The sequence below is a fragment of the Malaya genurostris genome, chromosome 2, assembly GCF_030247185.1.
Source record: "Malaya genurostris strain Urasoe2022 chromosome 2, Malgen_1.1, whole genome shotgun sequence".
Taxonomy (NCBI): Eukaryota; Metazoa; Arthropoda; class Insecta; order Diptera; family Culicidae; genus Malaya; species Malaya genurostris.
Genome location: NC_080571.1, coordinates 228,871,573 through 228,890,124, shown reverse-complemented (window position 1 = coordinate 228,890,124; position 18,552 = coordinate 228,871,573). Strand labels below are relative to the sequence as shown.

Sequence of the window (18,552 nt, the reverse complement as noted above, 5' to 3'; positions counted from 1 at the left end):
AAGCAAGTTTGATATTTTCAGCTTGATAATCTTTGATTCCAAAAGCTTGAGAAACTTGATTTTCGAGCGATTTATGGGTGAGAAAGCTGCTAAAATATGCTGATCAATTTCCGATATCCCAAACAATACCACGCTCTGTGTTAATTGAAAAATTCTATCAAACGCAATAGTTTTCGAAATACCATGTATTCAAATCCACAATGAAGGTAATAAACCAAACTACTACACCGACTACCTCCTAAACATCAACACACAAATTACCGTTCTAACAGGCTATCGAATAGGAGCACATTCGGATCAACAAACATAAGATGAGCAACTCAATTAAGCAAATCTTACAAATTTTTCAGTTTTTTAATATTGTTTTATTAACACGCTCTCTCAATTACTTCGAACGTCTAACTTAAACCATACGACTGATAAGTTCATTGATCTTATCTTCACGGTTGCCAAAATCTCCACCCTCGACGTAGTGGTTATTCTTCTTGCGCCAACCACCGGTTGGGGTGTTTAGCTTGAACGGCCACAGGAAGTTGTTGACCTTGCGGAACAGAGTACCGGCAGTGTAGATCTGGTACACCAAATCTTCCACGCACTGCAGTTTATAGCCAGCACGCAGCTTGCGTTCAATCACGAAGTTGTCGGTGATTGGAATGCGGCTGTGTCGGTGCTGCAAATAGAACAAAAAAAGGAATATTTATTAATTCATTGAATGTTTTAATATTTAATGCATAAGTTCAAAACCACAATACTTGTCTTAAAATTTGTTGAAATAAAACCGTACCCAAGAAAGTTGTTAATTTCATACATATTTTTCTGTCGAATGATGGAAATCTGCACTCGTTTTTTTATATTATAAAATCAGCTACGTTGAGTAACAAAATCTAACATCAAGCTAAACTGTTACATAAATGAATTTGTATTATTACTAACACCATATTTGCACTTTTATAGGCTTTATGATCAAAACCTGGTCTGTTAAACCAATGTTTGTGGCGAACAACCATAATCGTAGTTCATAAAATCTATTCCAAAAACCAAAATAATTAATCTACTACAGTGCAATCTTTTGATTGTAGATATTAGAAAAAATCGCGGCCTAAACTTATCATAGCGTTCAAACACAAATTTAAAGAATGGAATGTTGTCACTTGCTTATGTCGTTTTCGCTTGATACCAAGCCTAACCCAGTTTTCACCCTAACTGCTGTCAAACCATTTGTTTGAAGCTAGTTTCGAACCCAGTTTCAACGTTGTTGAACTGAAAATCAAGTCAGTTTCGAGCCTGGATTTTGTATCAGGTTTGCTCAAATCCCCGTTGCTAAATGCGAAATAAACACAGTTTCGTAAAAAGTGTTTGTTTGATACCCTGGGTCATTTTCAGTTTTCTCAAGCGAAAACGACAGTGAGTACTTATGAAAAAAGAATCTTCCCCCTTACTCTTCATGCACAATAAACAAAACTACAAACCTTCACGAATCCACGCTTGTAGATTAAATTACGGACCGACTTCAGAGTGGGGTATCCATAGGTAATATAAGGTTCGGCAATGCGCAGCATATTCTTGGTAGCTTTGTTCAGCTTCACGAATGTGGCATTGTTTATCTGTCGCAAACGGAACAGTTGCAGCACTTTACGGACCTTCGGAGCCACCTTGTTGATACTAGAAATGAGAATAGAATTATCAAATCACGATAGGAAAAAAACATACTTTTGCACTTTGATATTTTTTTATAAAATCTCGTTTTTTTAAATATAAACTAATAAAGTTGCTTCTAACCTTATCAAAAACAAAAAAAAATCTTCACTCACCCTCGGATACGAACGACGAAAGCAACCTTCGGCTCAGCCGGAATGTAAATGTTGCCGGCTTTCTTAGCCTCGCGAGCCTTTTCCACCACTTCCTTTTCTAGTTTCAGATATTTCTTGGCGTATTTAGCCGCACGAAGCAGATTCTGACGACGTCGAACCAACTTGACGGCCTGCAGTTTACGGGTGCGACGTAAACGTCCTGGTTGAGCAATTGCCTTCGCTCTGCTGGCTTTCAGTTTGGATTCAGGCACCGCAGGTAGTTTCTTCTCCTTTTTGGCCACTTTGACCTTCTTCTCATCCGACACCTTTGGTGCCGAAGCATCCTTTGCCACAGCAGGCATCTGCAATAGTTAAATTTCGATTAATTTACCTTTTCTTTAAATAATTATGATAAATTGTTTAAGAAAAACAAAGGACCTTTCTATTGATCTACACGTTGTATGTCGAAAAGACCGAAAAAGAAGGAAGTTGTCATAGGTTGGCTGCATTGCGTTTTGACAGTCAAACGACGTCTAGGGCCGTGATTTTAGATACACGCATATTCGTGCCTAATCTTTTGCACAAATTGGTGTTTAACTCAAAATTGTGTAGAAAGCGCCATTGGCTGAAAACTAATGATTTAAAAAATATCATCATTTTATATAAATTTAATACCATTGTTCCTTGAAAAATAAAAAAACTTCAGTCTTTGAAATTATATTTTTCTTCATCTGACAATTGCAACTTTCAGGTTTCATTGCTTATTACGATACATCATATCTCCATGGTTATGTTTTTAACCAGCAAAAACCCAAGAAAAGACAATCGATCCATATTTAACCGTTACTACCCGCTTGTGAGGAATTCTGGCAACCGTCAGAAGGCTGGCTGCATTCCGGTTGCTGTCAAAATTGTCCAGGCGAAATTCCGTCATTATCTCGCCGTACGTGTTTGTTTATTTCTCTCCTCTTTCTTTTTTTCTTTTATTTATTCGACTTCATTTGATATTCGTCAATTCGCATGTACGTACAAAAAACGAATCTTTAGACGAGGTAAATGAGATTGAAATATGGGCATGTTTGGTAGTGAGAAAGCAATGTTATTGGCAATAACATTTTCCATGATTAGTATATATGAAGGGCAATAACTTATTGCCTTTCATATGTATCTTTTATTGAAAAAATAAAACTAAGACGCTTAAAATGTAGGACCGATTCAAAACGGTTCTACCAATCTTGTATGGCAAGAATCTGACAGAAAAGAACCGTTAATAACCGCTAGGCGAAATTCTCTGCCGGAAACGGTTGTTGTATTGTTGCCAGACTTTTGCCAAAATTCTGGCAGAATTCCGACAAAAATGGCTGGCAGACATGGATGTTGTCTACACTGATCTAAAAGCAGCATTTGACAAAATCGACCACGAAATACTTCTTTGTAAATTATATCGTCTCGGATTCTCTGCGCAGCTCGTGTCCTGGTTAAGATCATATCTGACTGGTAAAGTATTACGAGTGAAGTTGGATAACTGCACATCATTTCAATTTACGAACAATTCAGGAGTTCCTCAAGGTAGTAATTTGGGACCATTACTCTTCGTACTGTTTTTCAACGATGTCTCATTTGCTTAGCCAAATGGCTGCAAATTGATTTATGCAGACGATTTAAAATTGTACCTCGTAGTTCGTACCGTAGAGGATTGCCAGCGGTTACAATATCTACTAGAATTGTTCGTAGATTGGTGTCACAGAAACAAGCTAATTATTAACGTGGCAAAATGTCAGGTGATTACATTCCACCGTACTTTGAATCCTGTGAAATTTAATTACAGTATTGGTGGCTCTGTTCTGACTAGAGTTAACCAGGTGAGCGATTTAGGAGTATTGTTGGATGAAAAACTGACTTTTGATTCACATCGATCACTGATCATTTCAAAAGCTTCACGTCAATTGGGATTCATTTCAAAAATCGCTAAGGACTTTAAAGATCCTCATTGCTTGAAGGCATTATATTGCTCACTCGTTAGACCTATTCTTGAGAACGCTTCATCAGTTTGGTTACCGTATCAGCTCTCGTGGTGCATGCGAATTGAACGAGTTCAAAAGCGGTTTGTTCGTTTAGCATTACGGAATTTACCGTGGAGAGATCCCTCGAATCTTCCACCATATCCGGATAGATGTCAACTAATCGGAATCGAATCGCTGTTACGTCGCCGTAAAATACAACAGGCAGTAGTTATTGCAAAACTGATCAACGGAGAAATCGATGCACCGGAATTGCGATCCGAAATTAATTTTCGAGCACCGAACAGAACCCTGCGGAATGGCACTCTACTTCAGCAAAGATTTCATAGAACTAGTTTTGGATGTAATGAACCGATAACCGCTGCCATTCGATCATTCACTGCTGTAGAAGATCTTTTTGAGTTTGGCGAATCATCCAGCCGCTTCGCTAGTAAAGTCAAACGATCTTCTGTGTTTTGATATTTTTTCTAGTCTTTAATTTTTGTTTTTAATTAAATTTATGTGTATTTTGTTTTTAATAATGTTATGTGACTATTAGTTTTAGATGTATTGTGATAATTATTATGTGTTGTTTTTTAAAAGATGGTGGTTTTTGCGCCCGTTTGAGAATGACATATTTTATGTTCAACTCAAATGGGTTTTTCTCCACCCATATCCATGTAGATTTCGTATCCGATGGATATTACAATAATAAATAAATAAATAAATAAATAAATAAATAGCCAGACGTCTGGGGGAAAATCTGCCCGCCGCGTACAAGTGGGTATGTGTAACAAAGAGAAGGAAAGCATGTATGATCGTATGCAGCGTAAAAAAGCCAAATCGAAACGAATTGCAGTTTTTTAGTGTCATCTCCCTCGGCTTTAGGAACAGAGATTTCAATGTGTGTAAGAGATTTAGCGATTGTTTGTCAAAATGGGTGGCAATTCGCCCAGTGGCGTCTCGTCCTTATGTGCACCTCGTGCACTGCACAACCGGTCGAATCAGTTCGCTTTCACATTTCATCCAAACCGCTTACGTTCGGGACGGAAGAAACCAAGTACAGTATTGTGTAGTGAACAATAGAACAACCTCGAAATGAGCGAACCAAACGAACAAAAGCTACCGCCGACACGAAAGAATACAATTGTTGTTGACTTCAGGCAGTGAAAAATTCGACTTTCGATACGAGAAACTTTATGATTTGAATTGTTACGATACTTAACAACCTGTACATTCTATTGTAAAAAGCATTTTCACAATTAATTGAATAGTGTATAACAATACATTAAAATATTTTTCAATTGTCAAAGCATAGTTGTGGCAGGTTTTGTAACAGCAAATCGTTTTTTTTACAATATTTTTTATTCGGGAATGCATCTTGACATTAAACGTGTGCATTTACTTCAATGCAATAAGACAAATAATGTTGTTTACATCCAGTTTTATAAATAGTTGGATGCAATTTAATTCGCAAAAGACAATAATAATGTCCATTATGTGGAGCACGAGAACATTAAGTACAACATTCCAGTATATATGGAAGATAGTCCTATACATAGAAGTGCGTGTGCATGATCTTCCCTCAAGCGTCACCGATTCTTATATTCACAAAGCTATGTCCCAGTACGGAGAGATTCTCCGACGACACGACCAGCCACTCCGAAGAAAAATCGGCATGAAAAGTGTTCTTGAACGATTTACCATCAGTTACCACAAATTGAGTAACCCCTTGCTAATGATAAAAATAATATTCTCGAACAACACTGCTTCATATGTTATAAACTAGTTGCCAAGGAGCCCTAACGTAAATAAATAAGCAGTTGGAGAAAGCTGCGAAAATTCAATTAAAATTTTATTTAGTGGAGGACTTTATGTAAATTCTGTGAGAAAGAGTAACTATTCGCTATGAACGACATAACCAAACATCACTGTCATCATCAGTACTAGCAAAGAGCATGAGAGTACTCAAATTTTGGAGTTTGCTTCACGGTTTTTTTTTTATGAATAAGAAATTAACAGTTTCCTTCTTGTATCTATTTTCATATAGCTAATACTATTTCTTGTAGTTTTCAAAAAAGACACCATCAATCAGTATCAGAATCCGTGATACAAAAGGATCTCTGTTTAGTTGCACTTATCGATACCTATAACTAAAACCGGAAATCTTTCAAAATACTAAACAATATGGAAGTTCTTAAAAAAATAATATGACGCAGAAAAGGTGTATCACAAAGTTTATAGTGTCATACAATATATATTTTCTTCTTTTATGTCATCAATAACAGACTTTACATTTAAACAGAAAAAAGTAAAAAATTACCTTAATAAATTCATTTTATAGCGTGTATTCCGAATCCAAGTTTTGTAATTTTAGGAATGGTTGCATAAATATCAGGATGGTGTATTTTCAAAGCCAGATACAGGAAAACTGATCACGTTTATTAACATCGGTAGAACCAACCAACATCAACATTGGAACAAAAGATTACATGCAATTTGGGTTTATTCTACATTTTTTTGCTGCGATAGACATGAAATGATTACAATTGTAAGAGTCGATGAAAGTATTTTATTTACAAAAGCGCTAGGTTTAATTGTGAGGTGCAATTGTAATAATAAATTAAACTGCTAAAATACAGGACCAGTAGTTCTCGGTTAAAATGCATGCTAGGCATGACAATCTATTCACCCGTAATTTATAAAGTCCCCCCAACGAATCCTATCATTCGTCACCGGTGCAAGAATTTTCACTTATAAGCCACCGTTTCTCTTCAAAGTTAAGTTTAATGGAGAAAAGTTTCGTTGAATCAGTAATAAACATGTTACTATATTTGCTTGACACAAGTCAATTCGAACCAGAACCGATGGCAGTTATCTTTTTGTTTTAATTTCCGCAATAAAAAACACAGTATGTACACGATTTGGAGTTAAATTTGTTTACATACTTTATCTTCAATAACTAGTAACCATGGTTATGTTATTCAAAATCAACAGTTTTTCGAACTGTGTTACCAGATTCACAGAAAAATTATGCAAACTCATTTTGACATTTTGAGTTACTGAGGGGTAGTTAGATTTGCGATACAGTTTCAATAGGCGAGTGGCAGGTCGTGTCGTCGGATTCTCTCTATCGAAAAAGAAAAGTGGAAAAATTTTTTCTCCGGTATTCTAAATGGCGTACGTTTGTTACGCATGCGCTTGAAGAGGCTTACCCAAGTAACCATATGCATTATATCACTGCACATTTACAACGCTTTTTTTTACATTGGTAATGTATAATTACACTAATCCTACATACTTTAAAGCAATGTGCATTAAATTTGCATTCAAAACGTAACTGAGCATTATTTTACAACAACCTTCCGTCGTGCTATATATCGACATTCAATGCTATATTTTGGAACAACGAAACTTTTATAAGTAATAATCCTATAAGAGTCTAATCATCGCCATTTTCAGCTTTATAATAGCATTGTAAAAACATATGTAATTCCGTTGCATTTAATCAAATTTTACGCGAATTTTTAAAGCTGAACTAATGTAAAATTATAATGCGTCGTGATTACTTGGGTATAAATTCGTATGTAACTTTCGGTCAGGATACAAGAATTCCGTGCAAATCACTTGTTACCTATGACACTCAGATGGCCACATGTTAATATTGCCAAAAAGCTGTTCACTACGGTAAGCCATGTGGTAAACTGGACAAGGAGACAACCACACCAAAGGACAACGGTGCTTCCTTCACACCAACCCCAAGCAACCCCAGTACACCTGTGACAGCCACCAACAACAATGAAGCATCCCCTTCAACGAAACCATCAGTATCCTCTATAGAACAAAGTACACCAGCTGCAGTTAACAACTTACCCTCCAACCAACCAGCAACTGCAATCAATGTACAACAAGGCGCATCTACATCAACTCTCAACGAGCCCAAAACTACGATCAACAAGAAAAAGGAAAAGAAAACGGAAATAAGCAATGGATGATGAGATAAGTCGCGGACAAAGTGACCCCCGATCCTGGTTGGATGGAAATGGAAACTCATCTCCCCCTAGAAAAAGGGTGACAACGAGATCCAAGGTTGAATCGCACCGAAATTGCGTGTATTTACACGCATCTCATATACGTCAGACATAAAACTTCAAGTATCTATTGTCGCTGTGTTAGTGTCTCTTCCGTGCACATGAGTTACTGAACAGAAAAAGAAGAAGAGAGAAAGGATTACTCACCTCAGCTTTGGAATTTGTTTGTTTAATAAAAAACCCATCCGAAAGTAGTCTTCATCTTTAGTTTCAGTAGTCTCAATCTTTAGTTTTCACTTCTTCACTTACAATGAACTGTTACATCTGCTATCATACCACATAAGCAGTGCACAACTAGTCAATTATATCCAGGGATGCCAGGTCATTTTTTCAAATCTGTGATTAAACCCAAAACCTGTCTGTGAAAATCCCAATAGCAGTTCAAAATCAATTTGGTGAGCAAAAAAAAAGGTCTCACTACCAACACGCTCTGTACCTTTTACCTCAACCGCTTTGTACTTTTTGGTGCTAAACTTTGCTCGATTACAAAAATCTGTGATTTATTCAAGAATCTGTTGATCATTTTCAGATATCTGTGAAAATCTGTGTCATTTTAAAAATGAAAATTCAAAAACTGTGGAACACAGATTAATCTGTGCACCTGACATCCCTGATTATGTCACGAGCCGCCACTGGATTCGCCTACAGAAACGCTTCGAGCAGCCCAGCAATTGCTTGTGAGCTCTTGCGTTTGAGCTTGTATACAATGAAAATTCACGCGTGCAAAATCGTGACGGTAACTTTAAACGAATTTTCACTTGTAAGCTGTCGAAATTCTTATAAAAATAATTTTTCGTGATGCACTAGTTCCACCTATATTGTACTGCGCGAACTATTTACTATCTGTACACCCCTTGTGTTATGTAAAAAAATTTTACTAGTTGGTTTCCCCTCGTTTGTCAACACCGATCAGCTGCTTGCAGGGATGCCTGATTTCATCAAAATATTTGAAAATGAATCGTCACAATAAATTATTGGATTACGTTTATAATGTATTTAACTTTTTCGCGATGTTGGAAGGTAACCATTTATTTGACTCAACGTTGTTCATCTAGACTATTTTTTATTGTGTTGGTAGTTTTCACCCGAAATTAAGTGGTGGCAGACCAGAAGCAAGTAAATATTGTAACAAAACGGGTTCGATTTTGTATTGCGTTGGAGGATGAGCAGTAGTCACAATTATGTATATAGTTTTGGCAATATGTATTAAATCTGTATTTTGCATGAAATTCGCATGGACGTATACAAATCAATACATTACAGGTAATTCTGCATGAATGGCAACTTTGTTGTTAAATGAAAAAATATACACAGTCTAGATGACAGACAGGATGTTTTTGATAGGATAACGTGGCGCCATCATGACACATGTGAGTACTGTCCCAAATAAAGGAATATTCGAAATGACCGTTGAAATGCTTGAAGAATCTAATTTGAGTGTCCTGTCTGTTAGTCTGTGGTAGTGTTTCCAACGTATAGCAAATTTGAAATTTACACAGGATTTTGAAAAATTTTGTTCGAGCCTGTATATCTGTTATCTGTGTAATTACTAAACGGTTTCCACGTTTACCAGTCAACTTTTCGTATATAATGATACCTGAAAGCGTTATAGACTTCCAAACAGAATTGTAAAATCTGCAAAAACTTATATTCGTGTCACAATAATCGAAAGAGAAAGTAGACAAAGAGTAACTGTCACTTGCTCATACAGACGTTTGACAAATCAACCGAGAATTTGCATTAAATTACTCGTTCTGAACGGAAGTAATATTTTGGCCAGTGAGGCAGTTCTGACGAGCGTGAATATCGTGAATATAGATTACTGTTCTCAAGTAATGTCAATTTTTAACGGAACAATGTCAAATTATTACCACTACTAAAGCGTTTTTTTAACTACACTCGAAGTTGTTTTCAATCGCTACAGGACGAAGTGGGAACTAACTGTCATCGCTTTCAGCAGCGATGTCAGATCTACGGATTCGAACATTTTCTACGGATCTACAGATCCGTAGACAAAATTTACGGAAATTGGATTTTCTCTACGGAAATCTACGGAAATTTAAATTTATCAACGGAGAACTACGGAAACTAGTTTTGTCTGACGAGCAAAAAAAAAGCTTTTCACCGTGAGAGCTTCCGAGAAAATTTTAATCTACGGAAATGACACTACCACTATCTGGCATCGCTGGCTTTGAGCTTCGCGTGAGTCATTCATTCCATTTCCTAATGTTGTCTCAAAGAAGTGTGTCGAAAATTTTATTTGTGCTAATTAAAAGGTGAAGATGGATTACTAGTTGCAAGCAGCTAGCAGCGCACCACGGTGCCCAGTACAACCGAAAAAAGTTAGAGAATTTGCGTGATGTAAGTACGATTTCTATTAATGTACGGGTCGGATAATGATAGGATAAATTTCTCACCTGAGCATCAACCTCTACGACGCCATGTCATTCATGCTATACGCAATCTTGAATGGGCTGCTGTGCTTAGGCGGGGATGATTTTCAAATCCGATTATCAATTGTTAAGCCCTTTCGGGCGCAGTTAAGCGAAGCGGTGTAGAGTAAGGTGAAATGAAAATAATGCAATGATCCACTTTGTTTGGGAAGAAAACAAAATTAAACATTCCCGTAAAAATGACGTAATTTGTGTCTCAATATAGCTACAGCGAGAAAGAAGTTAACGTCATCAAATATGGCTTGTACGACAAATGCTTGGAATTTGTAGGATAAATTAAGAAAAATGCCGTCGTTAATCAGTTAATTCAATTTGATTCATCGGTTTCCAAAGATTGATCACATTCTGTTGAGTCTATCATGTTTCTTTTGGGAGTTATTCCTAAACGATTTTCTTTTAAATCAATCAGGACCGGTTCTTTAAATAATGAGGTAAAAAGCTTCAGACAAGACACGTTACTGTAACAAGTTTAACACACTAATCGGCCAAGGTAAGCAGTATCAACACCAGCATAAATAAATGAATATACAATTTTATGCGCACCGTAAACTTTGTTTCTTTTTCAGCTTATTTTTCCCACCGAGTTTGTACTCCCGCAAAGTCGAGTGCAACCTAGCTTTTTTCGGTCTGGATACTTATTGTTTATGAAAAGTACCATGCCATAGGAAAATTGTAAAAGCATCACTATCTTTACGTTTATTCTTATGTCGTTTTTGTTTTCGAATTGCACTACACCGGTGTAACGAGAGCTGCACCTAAACCGTTCGTTTTTGCCAATTGCACTACACCAGTGCTACACTATAGCATAAATCAAATAAACATAGATTTCCCAGTGCAATACTAATGTAGTTGAGCAACCCGTGACAGCAAAAGCACCGTCTGGTGGAGAATGGGTGCGTAAATGCTCCTAAAATGCATGCATAAAGTTGCCTGCGCATTTAACAAAACCACAGTAGCTAATGGAAAAAAGTACACCCGTTTCTCACGAGAGGTGCTGTTAGTGTCACCGTACAGTCGGAAATCTATGTTTATTTGATTTATGATTATAGCACTCATTGAAAGTTTGGTGTAGCTCTGTGCAATGGAATCGTTTATTGTAGTCAATGGTTACTGTTTATGTTTTCGTCATTTTTGTTCGTTTATTCATGCCTCAGTGTAGGACCAATGTGGTAGAAACAGGTGGGACAAACACAACTCTTTTGTGTTAGTGAAATTAACTTTGCTTCAGCAAGCCAAGTAAAACTAAAAACCGTGCTTGCTTTTGTCACATCGTTTGGACTAGTTGGCAGTGAATCAAAGCATGTTTATTTTTAATGTATGTCGTCACACCGAACTGTTTACAAATGATTGGTTACCAACGCAAGCATGCCATGCGGTCTGCTTATATCACATTGGTGTAGGACTGCACTGCCCATACTCGCATATCAGTCCCAAATCGAATTTCGCTAATATTGAGTTATCTTGAGGAATGCAATCCATCCTCAATATACTCTCAGAAATTTCAATAAAAGTTGAGGGTTTCTTCAGTAAAATGTGAAAAAAATATCTCATGTCTGTCCCATATGCAAAGTACCCGCATATCAGTCCCATTCAGTGCAAATTTCAATAATTTCATTTGTTGCAATATTGGAATAGAAAAGGTGTATTACCGATATTTCATATGATAATACCATGATTTAGCATTAGGTAGCACAATAAATCAAAAAATTTGAAAATAAAATTTTAATCGTCTTTTTCTCTACATGCCGATTTTTCATATGGGACTGATATGCAAGTATGGGCAGTGCACCGGTGTAGTGTAAATTAAAAACGAAAACGCCATTAGACTCGTCAGTGCAGAGCAGTTCAAACTGAAGTGCAATGTTAAACAGTTTAACTAGAACCGCTAAGTTAACGAAAAGTTCTTGCTATTTGAAACACACTTGTAATAAGCACCGAAGTGCTAACTCTTTCTTGACGTGCCGGACGAAAACCAATTTTCGGCTTATACTGGCCGATTCAGATGGTCATTTGGTGTTTAACCTTATTTTGTGCTAGGGCACATAACCAATTTCACTATCTAAAGAAAAAGTAAAAGCATATTGACGATAATCTACCAGAAACCAGTTTAAAAAACACCCCATTTCTTCTAGATAATATATTATTTTGCATGAAAAATTATGTAGGAGCATTAAAGAACACAACCTACGTTCTAGAAAATAGCTGCATTGAGCCCATGAAATGAATCTAAAAAATAAAATACGACAGAATTTAAGTATAGATCAATGTCAGATAATGACATAAGACTAATGGTTCAAATTTCACCTACCGTGCAAAATGTTTTCAGTTGACTCTTGAATAAAAACAATAAAATTCTATTGCAACACAAGTGACCATAAGACCTTTCACTTTGTGAAAAAAGATTCAGCAATTTCTGAGAGAATGAAGAGGGCTCCGTTCTAAAGTTTTCGACTACTATTTCCGGTACTTCCGAAAAAGAAAATCGGGGACCGGTATAGACAAAGCCAGTTTGGTAATCAATTGAGACAGTTTATTAGCACGGTTTCAGAGCTTTCAAGGTATTTGCTGTTTGTAATTTCGGACACTATTCGACACGATACAAATATAATTTCATAGCACTCTCTGCGATCATGATCATCTTTCATTTGAATCTGAGATTGTGGAAATCAATTTAATGTTCCGTTTTGGAGTTTTTAATCACTGTTTCTGATACTTCCAGAACCGGAAACCGATACCGATATTACTAAAACTAGTTTGGTCATCAATTAACAAGATCTGCAAATCAGAAGATTTTGCTAATCAGTTCTGAAGAATCCGCTTCTTTTCCCAGACTAGTTATGAAAGAAACATTTTTTTTTGTATCAAATTTAGAGTTTTAACCTTAAGGTTATTCGTCTCTTCGGACCAGAAAAGCTATCTGACCCTATGTGCGAGGCTGGGGATCGAACATAGGTGGGCTGCGTGAAAGGCATCGACTAACCCGTCTACTAAAAAAAACATTTGTTATTCCGGATAAAATAAAAGAAATTCTAGCGAGCCAGTTGTATGTTTGAGCCCCAATCAGCCATGAAACAGTTCTGCACACAAAGAATCGGCTGTGAAGTCTGTTGAAACAGAATGATAAAATTCCACGAAATGACTTAGATTTGGTTATAATGGATTCTTACCGCAATAGAAAAGGAATTGCCCTTCGTGGACGTTGTAACGTGCACGACGATGCTACCAATATCAGTCTGTCTAATCACTCCACCTATCCGAACAAATGGTTTAAGCGCCACCTCTTTCGAGGACCACTTGTCGTGCCTAGGGTTGCCCGACCAGAAACCCAGCCTCAGGGCGGGTCGTTATAAAAGAGTTTAGGGGAACGATCTGGCAAACACAACCGATCCGAAAGGTACTCAGTTCAACAATCAACTATACCGCAACAAAACCCAAGAAATTCGTTTGTCTATCCAGATAACCTAAGAACACCAACTCGCGCGTATCATCACTGGAGGAAATCGTCCACCCAGAACCCTAAACCGTATCCGAAACGCGAGTGGTGGGACTAAGATTCCCAAGTAGTCCAACTCGGAGTAAACCACAAAAACTACACAATTATTACGACGCGAAACATGAGATACCTCCTCAAACCAGTAACATCTGTTTAACTATAGCAGCTATCTACCTGAATAATATACACATCATTTATCGAAAGAACAGAAACATATTTATATTTATTAAGTCACTTTAGCAATTCGTAATCCTAACCTAGGTTTCCATCTCGGTGTTGCCTATACTAATTGATACCTAACTGTGTGCGGGTGGATATCTAGCTTGCTTCGTTAAGGTGCCATAATACTAGATTTAAAGCTCACTTTTAGGTGGGTGTCTAGGCTACCCCCTTTTAACCATGCGCATGGATTTAATTTATAGCGTACTTACAGCTTTCTTCGCAGCTACCTGCCTGTATTGCGACGCTCCGCCGAATGATGACGATGCTGGCGTCGATACGAATGATTCTGCGCTGACGGCGTTTCAGTATGCCGACGCCGGAGCGGGTTTACGGCTGGACGTCCTTCGTGGGTAACTGCTGACAGTGTCGGAACGCCGGACTGCTGTCAGCAACAAAAAACGTGCACACCGGTTGGTTGTGACGTGTGGCTCTGATGGGCGGAAAATGACGAACTTCGCCCTTCTGGCGATTTTGACGGAGATTGCCAGAATTTCCAAGCCAGAGCGTGGGGTCTAGAGCGCGTCGCTGGATGAAGAACGGTGCGGCGAGCCGAAGAGCGTCTAAAGTAGGGAATAAAAAGCCGTCGCACGGCTACACGACGCCGTGAGCTTATTGTATCGTGATTGAATAGCACCATTGTAAATTACCTTTGTTATAATTTCCTTCCAACGCACACGATCTTTTCCCGCACTTTCTACTGCTAATATTAACGCAACACCTAAGAACAGAACTATTACCAAGTTTTAAAGACATCTCATGTTTGAATTTAATACCTTCTAACACGCACCGCGGAACAAAAGTAAAAACACGCACTCTAGCCTCTTCCACGGTCTAGATGGAAATGGATTAGATCTTTTCCCTAAAACCCTCAGAATGCCGAATTTCAGTCTTAGCTAACCGGAAGTACGTAATTTTACCGAAGTAAGATTCGTATTTTCGAAAACCGAACTTCTTGGACAATAGTTTTAAGATTCGTTAGCTCATTCCCTCTCGAATCTTATGCATTCAACCATCTCGCGCCAATACCCTTTTTGCGTTCAAATCGTTATCTGGCGAACATTGATAAGACTACGCGAAAGAGGACTCTTCGGAGGCTGAAACCTAACCATTCGTATTGGTTTTGCAATATAGTGAGACCGATCGGTTATATAAAGAAGAGAAAAAGTTTGTATGCGCAAAGAAATGTAGATTAGCCGCCGGTGTTCATTCTTCATCTGATTAGAGATGCTTAACTTTTTACACGGAAGGGAATTATTTCAAGCGGCGGCTGACTTATTTGAATCATGACAAACGTGACTGCTACAACGTCATGGTCGAGCACTTATGGTTTACTTTACACTACTTTGCGAAGCGATTGCCACTGGAGACAAATCGCGTATTCTAAGCTACGGATGATGTAGTAGATCTTGACATCATCAGCAAACGATTGATGATGACCATCCAAAGCAAAGATAACATCGTTGAAGTACAGTAACAATATTAATAACCCGAGATGGCTTCTCTGCGAATTTCCGGATGATGCGACGTGATCGCCAATTTTGAATACTGAACGATGATTTCTGATACATAATTGTAGCCAATGAAGGATGTTCCAGTCGAATCAAAGTCTGCTCAATTTAGCAACCGATGCCGTGAGAAATTAATTATATCAAAGGTAGTGGAAAAGCCCGTATAAATAAAGTTGACATGAACATTCTACGGGAAAATCGAGGTTTCGTTGATCCAGACGGATCTTGCAGAGGAGTTCGTATTCCAGCAAAGCAACGATCCGAAGCATACTGTCATAATCTTAAAATCTTTTTACGGATAGGACCAGCCTAGAGACTGTGTTGAATGCGGTGGGAAAAAAACAATCAAGAATAGATCCACTGGGTTCCTGCTTCCATGTCGTTAAAGGCAACAATTGTAGGAATTTCTTCTACTTAGAGTTATTAGATTTTTCTACGTTTTACGTCTGGATGCTCTATTTAATTTAATTATCGCTTCATTCAACAAATCGTATTTTTTCATAAATATTTTCTCAATTTTACGTCAAAAAGATTTCAAGATTTCAAAAAACATTGAAATCAATGTTTAAACGTTTTCCCGTAACAAACAATACTGCACAAGAAATGAATAAAATATGCAAATGGCAGAGAACACCAACAGATTCATGCATCTGCCAAAACTGTTATACTATTGAATAGTTTAATATGTCGAGTAACGCATTAAATCTCCATCCTACTATTATTTTTTTTCATTTTCAGGGCCAGAATGGCATCCTATACCAGAAAAATGGCGTCCCAAGCGGCAGACCAAAGTTTAAAACCTAAAGAAAAAACATTTATATCTTCATCTTCATTATTTGAGCAAAATTCATCATCGTTGATTTTTGAGTCTTCAAAACCGATACCATCCTGCAGTAGCGATGGATTCCTTGCAATTACTGGACTTGTACTGGGAGGGCAAAATGGAGCCAACATCTCCGTCCTCCCAGCCCTTGTATGTTGATGAGCTCATTTCCGAAGACTACGATTTCTGCAATGGTAAATTTATTTGAACGAGTGTTTATCATAGTTTTGCTTATGACTTTCATTTCACTATTTTAGAAGGCCTTTTCAATAATGCACTCATAGATGTCATCGTAGAAAGTAAACCAATTATAACATCCGATTTGCCTACAATAATCACTTTACCATCATTCGAAAAACTCGAGAAAGGTAAGTACTGAAGATGTAAATGTAGAGTCTTAGAAAATCGGGTTGCATAGTTGAATTTATAGAGCAGAGTGGTCCTAAACCGCCTAAGTAACGATCATGTCTCAGAAAATATAATGAACAGTGAATTTTTGAGATTCTATATCACCTGATGCTTTTTTGTACTTTAGGTTTAAGGAGATAATATTCGCATTCATATTATTTTTATTGAAAAACGCACTATTCTTAGGGGAGCCCGGGGCTAGTCCGGACACGGTTTTTTTCCGAACAACTGAAATATCTTCTACACCAGTATTTATGTCGATCCATGGATTTACTTTTTAAATGCTCTTTCATGCGACAGACCGACGTCAGTTAGCTGGATAACATTGAGTCAATTCAGTTTGGTGTCAATCGTGTTCGTGTCAAGAGGTGTACGTTTTTGGACATTTTCTGATATTTTGGGTATATGTGATTTCTCTCAGACCCTGTCAGCTTGGAGCGAAATCAATCTTCAGATCAGCAACGCCATCGCACGGCATCAAATTCAACATATCATGTCAATTGTACGGGTGCGCAGTGCTACTACTCACCTGAAGGAGCCATGCTCACAAAAAAGAATGTTGTCAATGATTTGTTCGAGATGCTGGATATCTTGTTAACATGATGTCTTTGTTTCTGTGCAATGTAACGATGGCCTGTTTAGTGCTTTCAAATGTTCATTTCGTGCTGAATTCATTGATTGTTCAGTGCTTTCGATCACGTGGAAAATAAAATTATTATTGCGCCTTGAAAATGAATTTCGAACACATAACTTTCGACATGAAATTTTTAACGGATTCTTGAAACATACCTAAATATTGATGTCTATATTTCAATTCCACTTCTTATCTTGAGTTTGAGCTTGAGCGACCACCCCTGGTTGCTACTCCGTTACTGATCGGAATTAGCGGAAATTGTACAGGGAATTTCTAGATGATCCAACCTGGGACTGGTAAATCATCCTTCAATGTACATCTTCTGGTAATCCCAGAAATCATTGATCAGTACCGGCGCCGGCCAGGCCCGAACGTAGATCGTCTAAGGAATGGGAAGGGATGTTAGTCCAACACTTGTTGTTACTAGAGGCCGTATATACTACTGCGCACTCCACAAGTGTCACGGGAGAAGGATATTTGTTAGTAAAAATTTCAGTATTGGTATTATTCGCGCGCGACTCAGTATGTTAAGGTTGCTAGATGCTCCACTAAATTCATTAACTTCCCGAGTGAACGTTTCAACAATATCCTATATTAAAGTCCCGGGAAGTCTCGATTCACAGTTCTTTTTTGAAATTTCACAGCTCTTTATAAATGAAATTATGTGATACAAAATAAACGAGTGAATAGGATTTAGACAAAATAGTTGATTCATTGCATTGACATATTCAAAACAGTTGTTATAAAATCATTTTAAATCACCAAATAAAGGTCAACAGATTTAACGCGCGTCTTAATTTTTTTATTATTTCCACTTTTTTATTTAAATTATTTATTAAAATTATTAATTGGTTATATTGGTTGATCTGGGCCGCCGGGTACCGAGAAAAATATTAATTTATTGTTTGAAATATTAATATCAAGTGTTTTTTTTTACTATGTATTCAATATACCGATATATGTTATGTCTGTTATTAACTTTGTAATAACAACGGATTTGCGCATTAGTTAATTTTTATCATTCAATTTATAATCCTTAAAGACAATCAATAACATGGAAGAAAAATAACCAAATAAAACCTTTCTCCGAAGCTAGACAGAAATTGATAGGTTGAATGAAGAGATAATTT

General features: G+C 37.3%; 2 protein-coding genes and 1 long non-coding RNA gene across 3 annotated transcripts in view; 1 reads left to right on the top strand and 2 right to left on the bottom strand.

Moving 5' to 3' along the window:
• Positions 1-342: 342 nt before the first annotated feature.
• Positions 343-2,305, bottom strand: LOC131427941 (large ribosomal subunit protein uL30). Its single transcript, XM_058591536.1, has 4 exons — positions 2,229-2,305; positions 1,812-2,152; positions 1,470-1,662; positions 343-670 (listed from the first exon to the last, which is right to left on the bottom strand). The coding sequence occupies exons 2-4, from the start codon at positions 2,150-2,152 to the stop codon at positions 404-406; spliced, it is 801 nt and encodes a 266-aa protein (XP_058447519.1). The 5' UTR covers positions 2,229-2,305; the 3' UTR covers positions 343-403.
• A 7,780-nt stretch (positions 2,306-10,085) lies between these two features.
• The window catches only part of LOC131427940 (activating transcription factor of chaperone), a 66,061-nt gene continuing 57,594 nt past the window's right edge, over positions 10,086-18,552 (top strand). Inside the window, exons 1-3 of the mRNA XM_058591534.1 lie at positions 10,086-10,242; positions 16,296-16,574; positions 16,638-16,748. Coding sequence (XP_058447517.1) covers positions 16,457-16,574; positions 16,638-16,748 — 229 coding nt within the window. The 5' untranslated portion in view covers positions 10,086-10,242; positions 16,296-16,456. The remainder of the gene's footprint in view (positions 10,243-16,295; positions 16,575-16,637; positions 16,749-18,552) is intronic.
• Positions 13,590-15,347, bottom strand: LOC131427943 (uncharacterized). The gene is made up of 3 exons (XR_009229326.1): positions 14,823-15,347; positions 14,697-14,767; positions 13,590-14,640 (listed from the first exon to the last, which is right to left on the bottom strand). It is a non-coding gene; the product is annotated as an uncharacterized LOC131427943 (long non-coding RNA).

Excerpts from the sequence above, each read along its gene's own strand:
- LOC131427941 (XM_058591536.1), bottom strand. The coding sequence starts at position 2,152 with ATGCCTGCTGTGGCAAAGGATGCTTCGGCACCAAAGGTGTCGGATGAG. Across the intron at positions 1,663-1,811 it reads TTCGTCGTTCGTATCCGAGG|TATCAACAAGGTGGCTCCGA; the intron begins GTGAGTGAAGAT and ends TCTCATTTCTAG. Across the intron at positions 671-1,469 it reads ACAAGCGTGGATTCGTGAAG|CACCGACACAGCCGCATTCC; the intron begins GTTTGTAGTTTT and ends TTCTATTTGCAG.